General features: G+C 50.0%; 1 protein-coding gene across 4 annotated transcripts in view; it reads left to right on the forward strand.

Moving 5' to 3' along the window:
- Positions 1 to 12,863, forward strand: part of RARB (retinoic acid receptor beta) — a 377,605-nt gene that overhangs the window by 341,050 nt on the left and 23,692 nt on the right. For all 4 annotated transcript variants that reach the window (XM_028099064.2, XM_028099065.2, XM_028099067.2 and 1 more), the window contains one exon: positions 8,697 to 8,857. In XM_028099064.2, the coding sequence (XP_027954865.1) occupies positions 8,697 to 8,857 (161 nt within the window). The remainder of the gene's footprint in view (positions 1 to 8,696; positions 8,858 to 12,863) is intronic.

Below are 12,863 nucleotides of genomic sequence, written 5' to 3' on the forward strand. Positions count from 1 at the left end.
TCTTAGCTGGATTAATTGGACTCTCCCCGGCATGGTCTCTCATCTTCCAGCAGGTTAGCCCAGACTTCTTCACACACAGTGATGAGGTTCTGAGAGGAACAGGCAGAAGTGTGCAAGATTTCTTGATGTCTAGGCTTGGAAACAGTATAACATTACCACCACTGCGTTCTGTTGGCTAAAGCGAGTCACAAGCCATCCCAGATACGTGGGCTGTGGAATGGTCTCCACCTCTTGATGGGAGTAGCTGCAAAAGTCAGTGCAAACAGGGCTCAAGAGGAAGATATGGAGGATTAGGTCCATCTTTGCGGTCAAACCACATGCAAACATGGCCCCCATTCCAGGACCCCGGAACCTCCTGACCCTCCAGTTGTGCAGGATTTATCAAAGGGTCACACTCCCCAAGAGGAATCGCTGAGCCTCCTTCTCAGAGAGCTTTTTGCAGGCTAAGTAAAGTACCTCATTTCAATTTTAAAAAATGTTTTAAGAGGGAAAATATAAGCATGTCAAGGAGAACTGCAATTCATTTTCTGAAAATTAATTGGGTTTAGAGAACAGTAGGAATGAAAATTTTGACCATTAGAATTTATCATGATAGAGATCGTTGTTTAATATTTGAAAGCCTATAACTTGCCATGAAGAATATATATCTGACACAGAGCAGGATACAGGTTTATCTGGAACAGTCTGCTGCTGGGAAATTTCTTTTTGTCATCCCCTACCCCCCAGTCAGATGCTGCTTTGAAAGGCTGTCCATGTGCCTGGATCTCTGCTCAGTCCTTCACCCTAGGTGTTTGGATCCTGACTTTAAGATGATAGATTCCTGAATCTGAGACTGCCTGCATTTTTACCAAGTTAAAAACAAAAAACACGACCACACGGTCTTTCAGATACACGAGGGCACGTTGAATTTCAACAAACTTCTATGCAGTAAACTTCAGTTTGATATAACCAAGAACTTGCTGCCCACGTATGGCTTATGGGAATAGATGCTGAACTCTTAAGACCTTCATCTCAGCCCCCACCATGCGGGATAGATAGCCAAGGGCACATCCGCCTCCCATGGACAGGATTTAGGGAGAGCCGTCGCTGATAGTAAGTAACCCATTGCTGCCAGAGGGAACATGCAAAGAAGTTCTACTGATTATGAAGGAAGGCGTCTCAGAGGCGCTACGCACTTTCTCTGCTGCTCACTGTCAAAACTCCTGTTTTTTAAACATCACACAGGAATGTTTTATTGTCCCTCATCTCTGGAGTTGAACTTAGGCTGTTTCCTATCGTTCATACAAGACTCGTGTCCAAAGGAAAGGATCTGTCAATTGTAACAGAGCCTCTAAACTCCAAATCTCTTGCCTTGCAAGGATGGCCACCACACGGGGCCTCCCCGGAAAGGAATATGGCCGTGGCAGGGCTGGCCACGGCAGGCCAGACAGAAGAGGAAGAAAGTATTTGGAAATAAAAGACAAAGGAAAGGCTATCCACTTGAGAGGAGCCAAAATCTCCATATCTAAAAGCAACCAGTGAGAGGGAAATGTGCTTAAAATTGTTTTGAAAGTTTTGTTAGGGGGCACGTGTGTGGCTCAGTTGGTTAAGCGTCCTGCCTTCAGCTCAGGTCATGATCCCAGGGTCCTGGGATTGAGCCCCACATCGGGCTCCCTGCTCGGCGGGAAGCCTGCTTCTCCCTCTCCCACTCCCCCTGCTTGTGTTCCCTCTCTTGCTGTGTCTCTGTCTGTCAAATAAATAAATAAAATCTTAAAAAAAAAAAAGTTTTATTAGTATAATATACCACTTTAACTAGAAAGAGGTATTTGGCATTGGTACATTCTGATATTTCAGGGATTTTCTATAAGTGCTTTGAATAACTCTAAGAAGCTGAGCTAGGCTGGTAGATCCTTGTTAAACTCTCAGAATGCTATGTCCAGACTATTTCCCCCATGACTTGAATATTTAATATTCTGTAAAAATTCTAAGTATGCTCCCTGCTCTGTTACTGGCCCTATGAAAGCTAGGCCATCCCTTGCACTTTGCATTTGTTGGAGGGGTGAGGGGGGAGCGGGGTCACATCACCTTTGCCAGTCCTTGCCCACGTGCTGCTGCCTGGCAGGTTGGAGCCATTGAATCACAGGACTGTATTCACCGAACAGCCGCTCCCGGTGCCCCGCCCTCAGCCGCCTCCGAAAGGCATGTGTCTGTCTGGTCACTGGCCCGGAACCTTCGTGGCAGCCTCGTTCACTACCCGCCTTCCTCTGTGTATGTGTTCGAACGTCTACTAGTGCTTACGTGGCGAGCGTGGTATTAGGTGCAAGGCACAGCCTCCACCGTTAAGGAGATTCGGATCTTGAGGGAGTATTCACTCACCCCAACTCCACCCAACTCAACCGTGGGACCTGCTGGGCTCCGTGCTTGAGTGCCAACCCCCAAATCCTGAAATTATGGGAAAAGTATGTCTCTGTTAGTCATAGATCTGCCTGTCTTCAAGTCCACTCGTTTACAGTTCATTTACATAATGAGTTCAGAAAATTATTTTTAAACTAAGATTAAACTCTATTTTTGTGGTTTTCTTTTAAGGTATTGGTGTGTTAGTTACAGGCTCTCCCCCCACACAGGGCAATCAGATAGCTCAAACCACAACTGTGACCCGTTATTCCTGGAGTTAGCAAGGTGAAGAGCCAAGATGAACGGATTCCAGACTTTAATATTCGAGCAAGAATAAATAGACCATTATGCTTCCTTTGCTAAACTGAATATAGAGAATTTTATGGTCAGAACCACTGTCAATTGTATTTCCCTTTTTTCCTTCTTTTCTTTTTCTTTCTTTCTTTTTTTTTTTTTGACATCAAGGAATTTTTAGTGAAGCGTTGTTTTCATCTCTTCTTGAATCCAAGTGAAATCCACATCTTTTGCATGTTTCCTGCATTACGGTTTATTGTGTGTGCAGAAATCAATATTCTAGATACATGCACAAGTGCACACATTAAAATGAACATGACTTCATTTATTTCCATGATTAGACATTCAAATAAAAGTGCTTGGGTGTCTGTTTTCATATTCATAGGTCGAGATCCGTACATCAGAGGTATTTGTATAAGTGACACTTTTATTACATTCATTTCATTTGCAATATGATAGTGGATCATAAATATGTTACTTTTATGCCACCAAATCTGATTTGTAGCACTTGGCCCTCACAAGGAGAATACTTGATATTTTATGGAGCACCTTGCGTCCAAGAGGCGCTTTGCAGACATCAGGCCGGGTTCTCCCAGGTGTGTAAATCACACTTGTGACCCTTTAGATGCCCCACCTGCTTTATCAGCCTGCTGGCTCATGCTTCCGGGGGTGGAGAGTGGTTCACGAATGCCCTGCAGGCCTGGAGATGGTGATGAGACCTTTAATTTCTGGAAGAAAGAGGCTCAGGTGAGCTCTGTGTTGCACACAAAGGCCCTGACGGCTGACCAGACTCCACACTTAGTCACATGTTCACCTTGTCCTTCACAAGGCAGCTTTTGAGCCCCTACTGGGGGCCAGACACTGTATTAGGCCCTAAGGAAAGAGAGACAAAATATGACCTTTGCCTTCTAGGTATTCAGGCTGCGAGGTGAGGGCTGTGTGGAATGGTAATTAGCCCACACCTTGGAATGGGGCTCTGATGCAGAGGTGACAGTATGTGTCCTCTCCATCCCATTCCCCATGCCTTCCCAGGGATGCACTGTGCCTGAAAGCAGCCTGTCCACCCCCAGATCCGTCACAGGTGTGCTGGTGCTCATGCCAGCCAGCATCACCTCCGTGGGACTCAAAGAGGAAGCCGGCTACCAACATCACAGGCTGCCTTTGGGGCCGAACATCAGTTGTACAGCCCAGACCCCCCCCCCCCCCGCAGGCTCCCCACCCACCTTCCCATCTGTCCTCTCAACTCACTTCCCCTTTCCCCAGCATCAGCCTTCCCATCCTGGATCAGCACCCCCGCTCCTGCACACACACGCCAATAATACACATACAGCGTCCTTCTCAGCTCTCACCATGTGGTGGGATCTCGAGTGTGCGTGACATGACATGCCAGAGCACACTTCCCTTCAGAGGGAAGGCCCCAGGGCCAGGTGTTCTGAGTTCAGATCCCCACTACATCATTTGCAGGATGCATGGCCTTGGGCAGGCAACTGAGCTTTCTGTGCCTCGATTTTCTCATCTGCAAAACAGGCATAATAAGGGTGCTTCCCTCTCAGGTTGTTGAATGGCCGAATATGAATAGAAGGCTTCTACGAGGGCCCCATTGCTGCTCTGGTAGCTGTAATGAGCATTTCCAGTATTAGAACACCACTCCAGTGTGAGTCACAGCACACAGCATAATAGCGACGCCAGTATTATTATTGTATGAATACTGCCCGTCTCTCCCTGTAAGTGAGTTCCACAGCAGCAGCAACCGTCTGTGTGGCTCAGCGTCGCTTCATCCCCGCAGCAGATGGTACATACTAGATGCTCAAAAAATATCCGAATGAGTGAATGGACAGACAACGAAGGAACAAACGCGTCCATCTGCTCGTTTGGGGCTGCTCCCGGGCGGCTTCCGCAGAAACATCACTGCCACTTGCAGCCATGAGCTTCACAGTGAAGTCCACAAACCGTCCGTGTTCCGGTCCACCATTTCCACGTGGGAGGGCCTGAAATTCTCCCTCCTGTATGACCAGCCTGCAGAAGCCTTTGCAGTAGACGCACCGCTTCCCACCTAGCGGGCGTCCACGCATCTCTGGGAGGGGGCTGCTGCCTTCGGGGAGGCTCGGAGAGGGGCCGGGTCCCCTGGGATGGCGGTGGAGCCCGGGCCCCCTTGCAGCACCTGTGTCACCCCCTGCCCCACGCTTGCCCCGGACGCTGCTGGCCATGAGTCCCCCGCAGCTGGACCGAGCCGCACCCAGGTACCGCGTCTGCCATCCACGGCCGTTCGCAGCCGTTGAGGAAAGCAGTTGTTGAAGCCATGTGTTTGGAAGACTCATCCGTCCGCTTCTGACCCTTTACGTAATTGGGGCGTTATCACCGGGGAGGGGTGGGGCATGGCGTCCTGCCGTTGCTGAGGAGTCCCGATAGTCCCAGGAGTCCTTTGATCGTGGAGACAGTAGGAGAGGCTCTGCCTTGGGAGGGCAGGTGCTGTCTGGAAGCGAGCCTGAGATGACACACCGGTCCCCTGGCAGCCAGTCAGCTGCTAAGTGTGCTCGGAGTTTGGGCCTCAAAGCACAGAAGATGGAGCTCTGGCTTTACAGCTGTTAGTTTTGCAAATGGTGGGTGCTGTCTGCACAACCCAACCGAAGGCCCCCACTCTGTGCCCTGCTTCGTACGGCTCACCAAGGTCCCCTTCCCGCCTGACTTCACCTGTCCCTTTCTGGCTTGGCGTAGGTGCTCAGTGGGGGGCGCTCCCACCTCGAAGGTAACCTCTGGGGCTGTGTTTTCTCACATGAGTTTTCCAGGTAATTTTCCAGGCGGCTGTGGGTGGATGGGGGACAGAGAAGCAGAACGCTGAGAAGTGCGACACGGGTCCTCCAGACCTGCCTGGGGATGGGATTCTGGGTAATGGTGTGCGTGAGTGCGGTTCCTCCCTCTGCTTTTCTGTATATCCCACTGAAATTTTGGCTTGACCACTTTCAGACAGGGGGAGCTTGGGCCTCCAGCTTTGAGAGTATAGAAGTGGAATTTTAAAGCCTACCTCATCTGGTTCACTGTGGAATTTAGGGAATTAGAATTCTTCTATTGCTTATGGTGATGGCTGGCCCTTGCCAAACAATCAATAAGTGGCATTACTATTACTGCCGTGTTAAGTGGTCAGAGGTGCCATCTTGGTTTCTGATTCTGGTCAGAGCAGTTCCTAGTGTTCGGTGGCTTGCGGCCTCCCTCAGGGGTCTGAGTTTTTGTTGTTCTGATGTTAAGGTATAATTCACATAGCATAACATTCATCCCTTTAAAGTAGTCAGTTCAGTGGTTTGTAGTATGTTCACGAGGTTGTACAGCCATTACCACTGTCTAATTCCAGAACATTTTCGTCATTTCATCTCCCTACAAAGAAACCCCATGCCCGTCAGCAGTCACTTCCTATCTTCCGCGCACCCCAGCCCTTGGCGACCACCAATCTGCCTTCTGTCTATGAACCTGCTTTCTCTGAACATCTCACAAATAGAATCTTTTGTGACTGGCTTCTTTCACGGAGCATGATGTTGTCAGGGTTCATCCATGTTGTCACGTGTGCAGTACTTCACTCCTTGTATGGTCAAGACTGTTCCATTGCATGGATACGCCACATTAGGGTATCCATTCATCAGTTGGTGGGCATGTGGGTTATTTCCACTTTGGGGCTATTCTGAATATTGCCACTGGGAACACTGGTGTACACGTTCTACATGAACATTTATTTTCTGTTCTCTTGGGCGGACCCAGGAATGGGATTGCTGGATCATATGGTAATTCTATGTTTAACTTTTCAAGGAACTGCCAGACAATTTTCCTCGGGGCTCTATTCTAGAAGGACCCTCACTGCTTACATACAACTTTTGTGTTAACTAACAAAGAGGGTCATGCACAGGAGCCAGGAAAGGAGGAGACAGCTAACGTGTGCTGAGAACCCACAGTGCTCTCACGCAGGCTTCCGGCCACAGCCTCCCCTCACGGACCCAGACTCTGTCCTAGAGGAGAGCCACCAGGGCATCTCTGCGACCATGCGCTTCCCTCTTCCTCTCTCATGGTCCCTCCTTTGCTGACTGTGTTCTTTGCTTTCTAACTGCTTTCGACCATATGCTGCCCTCACCCCACGTCCTGCCTCTGCTAGGAATGGTCTGGGCACTTGGCCAGTCTGCCCTGGAAAGGAATACATTGGAGGCTTGAGTTACTTCACACTGTCTTTGCCTGCTCACCTTAGATCTGGAAATGTTCTGAGCCAAAGAACAGTGTCTCTTCAGAGTCCTAGGGGGAGAAAATCATCTGGAGAGGTATTGTTTTCTTCTCAAACATCTCCGCTCCCTTAGGAGTGAGTGAGTCCAAGGGACGAAAGCACTTGGCAACTGTGTAAACCTTCTTTGGTCTATCTGATGCTCAGTTTGTTCATCTGTAAAATGAGTTTAAAATTACCTACCTGATAAGGGGATTAAGTGAGATACTGTGGACACAGTTCCCAGTACAATGCTTAAGATACTCAAGAAAGGTGAATATTCTCGCGGACCGTCCTCCCGCCTAGTCAGGTGTCAGTGTCTTATACAGACACTGGGTTTGTTCACTACCATGCCTTCCCAGCTGTTTCCTTGCGCCTTCCTGCCCTCCCCATGCCTGCCTTTTACTCTGCCCTCAGCTCCTGCCCTGGGCAGGGCCTCGGGATCCTCGAAGTGTATACCCAGGGAGCTGCGAGTTCTCAGATCACCCTGGGTGCTCTCAGGGAGGCAACGCAGGCCAAATCCTCTTAGGGCAGATCGGATTATGACCTGGGTCATTTTGCAACACAGATTCTTGGGTCATGGAGGTGTCATACACGGCCAGGTGGCATCCAGCCTGGCAACCCCTGGGTCCCCAGGACAGGCTTGCGTGGTCTAGTTTTACCTGTTGGCCTCTCTGGGTTTCAGTTTCCTTCCCCAGGAGATCCTCACCAGGGGCCAGAGCTTTGCATTACACTCAGACTGAAGTCATCTGAGAGTTCTGTGCTGTGAGGGGAAGCATGGGCTTCCACCGCCCTGAGCCCAGGGGCCTGACTCTGCCTGGCACCAAGCTCAGCAGAAGCAAAGACACACACCTGCCGAGGGGCCACCAGGCTGGATGAGATGCGGAGTCAAGCAGCTACAGATAACTAAGCGAATATTCAATGGACCAGTCATTTTTCAGGCCACGGGCTCATGATGCATAAGTTGTTATTTTAAAATAACTTTTTAGGGGCGCCGGGTGGCTCAGTTGTTTAAGCGACTGCCTTCAGCTCAGGTCATGATCCCGGGGTCCTGGGATTGAGCCCTGCATCGGGCTCCCTGCTCAGTGGAGAGACTGCTTCCCCCTCTCCCTCTACCTGCTGCTCCCCCTGCTTGTGCTCTCTCTCTCTGTGTCAAATAAATAAATAAAATCTTTAAAGAAAATAAAAACTAAACTAAAAATAACTTTTTATAACAGTAAATTTCATTTATATTTTATAACGTATATAATATGTAATATATATAAATAATAAAAGACTACATAATTAATACCAAAAGTCTAGGAAGCAGAAAAGCATAAAGGGGCAAAAATCATCATCCCATCACCTTTAAGATGAATCTCTTCAAAAGTGTCAGTTAATTCGGAAAACTAAGCAACAACAAAAACCAGAAGGCTTAGCCAGGAATCACAAATTATGACGCAACAAAGGTTTTGTTCAGCAACGTGTCTCCCAGGCCGAAGTGGTTCCCTTGTAATGCCTCGTGAGCCATCCCCTCTGCAACCAGGGGGAATGTGCTTGGAAAAATCGTCTCTTTGAGGACCAGTCCCCATAGGAAGTCCAAGCAAACAGAGGCTCTCAGCCTTCTGGGTGAGCCTCACCTCTCTTTAAGAGTGGGTTGGCAGGTGCACACACAGAAAGGCAAACCTTTCTCTCTGCCTGGCCCTCTCTGCCTGTCAAGTGAGACCAGGCAGCATCAGGAGATGGAAACTTCCAGCTCAGGCAGCACAGCCCCGGCCATTAGTGACCCCTGATTTGCCTTCTCTCTCCTTTCCAGCTGTCAGGAATGATAGGAACAAGAAGAAGAAGGAGCCTTCGAAGCAGGAATGCACGGAAAGCTATGAAATGACGGCTGAGCTGGACGATCTCACAGAGAAGATCCGCAAAGCCCACCAGGAAACCTTCCCCTCCCTCTGCCAGCTGGGTAAATACACCACGGTAAGAGACGCTTCCGCGCCAGGCTGTGGGCCTCGCGTCCAGGCCCGCTCCCTTCTGCCCTGTCCCCTGGCCCCGGACCCGGAGGGGACGCCCACCTACATTTGGCCCAGGACATGTGTGTGGGCTGAGCGGGGCTCCGCAGTGGCCACCTCCCTCCACGTGGCAGTCTTTGGACAGTCCCTGAGTAGGATGGCTGTTTCCTCCGATCCACTCAGGCATGCATGCGTTCACTCAAGAACCACAAACTGAGCACTCATTATGCGCCAGGCCATGTGCCAGGCGCTGGCGGTGTGAGTGAATAAGCAAAGGTTGCTGCAAGCAGGGATGTACAGTCTGGTGAGGGAGATACATGAAACCAGTGAGGTGTTTCAGGAGTCAGGACAGACATCTGTACAGAGCCCAGTGGAGACCTGGAGGGGACGCGGGGCAGTGTTTTCAAAACACCCATCCAGATGTAAGGTCCAGCCGACACTATGGGGGCCCTCCCCTGGGCCAGAGTCCCGCTTGAGAGAGGAGGTCGAACCCCTGAGCCAGGGCTGGAGAAAACACAGGCATGACTCCTTCCTGGGGAGGCAGGAGGTCCCACCGTGCTCCCCAGAGCTCCATTAGAAATGGCTTTCGCCACGGGTAGAAATAAAGAGAACGTAGGAGGGAGAAAATGTGGGATCAAGGGTTGGTGGTGTGTGTCGACTGTCTGGGATATGTCGCTGGAGGCACATTAGGTACTTCAATTTTTTAAACTGATTTTTGCATATATTATGTTCACTGACATCAATTCGCTGTGGGTGGCACACAGTAGGCACTCAATAAGTGTTGAATGAATGAATGAATGACTATAACTAGAATGCTATTCTGGCCTCCTTAAGTAGCTTATGTTGCTTGCCTAAGATGCTGGTAAACGTACTTTTAAAATCATCCAAATTATCACATTGGCTGGTTTGGTGCCTGGCGTGCTAGAAAAAGGCTAGGATGAAAGCTCCTGAAGATTCAGAGACGAAGTGTTGATATGCCAAAAGAAGGAGGACAGTGAGCACGGGGGCTGGGAAGCTGCTGGGGAGGGGGGCGGGGGCTTCCCTGCAGGCTCCGACTCAGTCGGTTTGGCGGTGCTGGGGAGCGGGGGTGAGGAGGTGGGGAGCATTTCTAACAAGCTTCCTGGTGATGCCACTGAGGCTGGGCAGCAGAGCGGGTGTCGTGACCTGGACTTTGAGTAGCCAGACCCAGGATGACCTTCTGGGGCCCAGCCAGGCCCTTGGTGTCAAGGAGAACAAGAGACATCGGCATGCTTCCCCCACCCATGTGGGAAGCTGTTGACCTACCCTGCCAGGCTGAGGGGAGGGCTTGATTCAGTGGACAGGCCCCCACTGAGCTTGGTAACCGCTAGCCCAGAGCACAGAGCAGGGCAAGGCTGGACACCATAAAGGAACTTTTATTTTAACCCACAAGGTAAAGCAGGTCCGTGAACCAAGAGGTGGTGGAGGGTAATGCCTTTTATCAAGAGCAAGGGCGCTAGAAGCAGATGAATGTGTTTTAACTCCTGCTCAGCCACCGATCAGCCAGGTGACTGTGTGCAAGTTATTAACTTTGCCCAGCCTCCTTTTTCCCATCTATAGAATGGGGATGATATAAAATGGTTAGAAAAATTAATTCACGAGGAGCTCCTGTGATGGGACCTGGAAATACGCACATGACAGTGACGTGGCAGGCGCACCATCTACCACACATCCATTCACTGGGTGTGAACTGATACTCTGGGGGCCTTGGCCCGTGCCAGGTGCATCAGACGCTACGGAGACATAAGGTGATTACTAACCAGTGCCAAGGAGCTTATCATTTATTCCTTTTAGAAATACTTATGATTGCCAACTGTTCCAGGCACTGTTTGGGGCTAAGTACCAAGGCACATGCATCCTGACCTAAGAAATCAGGAAATCAACTGTGAGGATGGGCCCAGGGGAAAGGAACAGAAAGAGGTGAGGGGGACTGTGCTGGGAGTGAGTGGGAAGTGAGAAATAGTTTTGCAGGGGCGCCTGGGGGGGCTCCGTCAGTTAAGTGTCTGGCTCTTGATTGCAGCTCCGGTCATGATCTCAGGGTCGTGAGATCAAGCTCCGTGTCAGGCTCTCTGCTCAGTGGAGGTGGGGAGTCCACTTGAGATTCTCTCTCTCCGCTTCCCTCTCCCCTCCCCCTGCACTCGCTCTCTCTAAAATAAATAAATCTTTAAAAAATGAAAGGAAGGAGAAAGAAAAGAAAAGAAAAAGAAAGGGAAAGAAAAAGAAAGAAAGAAAGAAAGAAAGAAAGAAAGAAAGAAAGAAAGAAAGAAAGAAAGAAAGAAAGAAAGAAAGAAAGAAAAAGGGAAAGAAAGAAAGAAAAAGAAAGAGAAAGAAAGAAAAGAAAGAAAGAAAGAAAGAAAGAAAGAAAGAAAGAAAGAAAGAAAGAGAGAGAGAAAGAAAGAAAGAAAGAGAAAGAAAGGGAAAGAAAGAAAGAAGGCCTTGCAGAGTCTTGAACACTGACTGAGGAATTTGTATTTTAATGTGTAAATACTAGAGAGCAAGAGACAGTTTGCAGTTAGGAGTCTTTATTATTGTTGTCACCATTATTATTACAGCTAATATTTATTGAGCATTTACTATGTACCAGGGACCATGCTAAATACTCTAAATATTCATTCTTCGACTCCCTACAAGGATGTTATAAGCGGGTGTTGTTGCTTCCATATTACAGATGCGTAAACTGGGGTGTGGAAAAGCCAAATAATGTGCCCCATGTCTCATAGCCAGTAAGTGGAACTTGAACATGAACAGCCTGAGTCCAGGGACAGCCCTTTTAGCCACACCATACCCAGGATACATCAAGGGGGTTGTTGACAAGGCAGAATGGAAGCAGGAGCCATTGGGCATCTGGTTAGGAGGGCAGGGCTGTTATCCAGCACTAAATCAAACCGTGAGCTCCAGAAAAGGCAGAGTCAAAGAGAACAGTCAGAGTAGGGAGGGCTTCCTGTAAGTGGAAGCTTTGGAGCCAGGTCATGAGGTGAGACACATTTTATGACAATCCCTGGCATCATTTGCTATGGTATCAGGTGTCTCCTCCCCTCCTCCCCAGGTGGGGCTTCCTTAGTGTGGCCGAGGCATTCCGCCAGGCCCTGACTCACCTGGTAACCAGACGAAATGGTGTCTACTCTACTCCAGGGGAGGGCTGGGCAAACCCAAGGCATAGCCTTGCATCTGCCTAGCATGCACGCCCGGGTGTGGCCTGGCTTCCTACAGGGCCTGGGACCAAAATGCTCCTTCAGGACGGACCTCCCCCTGTTAGTCAACACAGCTCCTTCCCATCCCAAAAGGCAGCCGGGGATTCTGGCCAGCCTCACCGGGGCCTCTACTGCCCTCCCTTCCCCCAGCCATCCCTTGGAACCTGGTAGCCTCTCCTTTTGGATTCTCATTATACCACAGGGCTGATTCCACCTGTCTCTAGGCCAGTGAGGCTGCCTGCCCAGCCCTCCCAGAGAACACAGCAGGGACTGGCTGGGCCCCACCCCTGTCCCGTGGCTCACACTGCAAGTCCCGAGGACCTGACCTGGGGGCTTTCGCTGGCTGCCAGAGCTGCTTGGCTCACGTGTGGGGCACTGAGAAGCTGGTGGGTGAATGTCCCAGCTTCGTTGCCCCTAGGCAGGATACCTTCTCTCAACCATTTCCCAGGGGTCCCCAGCAAGAGGAGCCCAGGTGCCCACAGGGATGGTCTTTACTGTCTGCCTTCCCTCCCCACCCCTCCTCCAGTGCTTCCTGGGACCTCTTCCCTTCCGGCACCTCTTTGCATGTGTGCACTGGGGCATGCACATGTGAGTGGGGGAGGGGCAGAAGGAGAGAATCTCCAGCAGACTCCCCACTGAGCATGGAGCTGGATGCAGGGCTCTATCTCACGACCCATGACATCATGACCTGAGCTGAAACCAAGAGTCAGACATTTAACAGATGGCACCACGCAGGCGCCCCTGTCTGCATCTCTTTTGCTCCAA

This window comes from Eumetopias jubatus, unplaced genomic scaffold (genome assembly GCF_037043125.1).
Source record: "Eumetopias jubatus isolate StellerSeaLion01/CBP00866 unplaced genomic scaffold, mEumJub1_p1.0 scaffold_1, whole genome shotgun sequence".
NCBI lineage: Eukaryota > Metazoa > Chordata > Mammalia > Carnivora > Otariidae > Eumetopias > Eumetopias jubatus.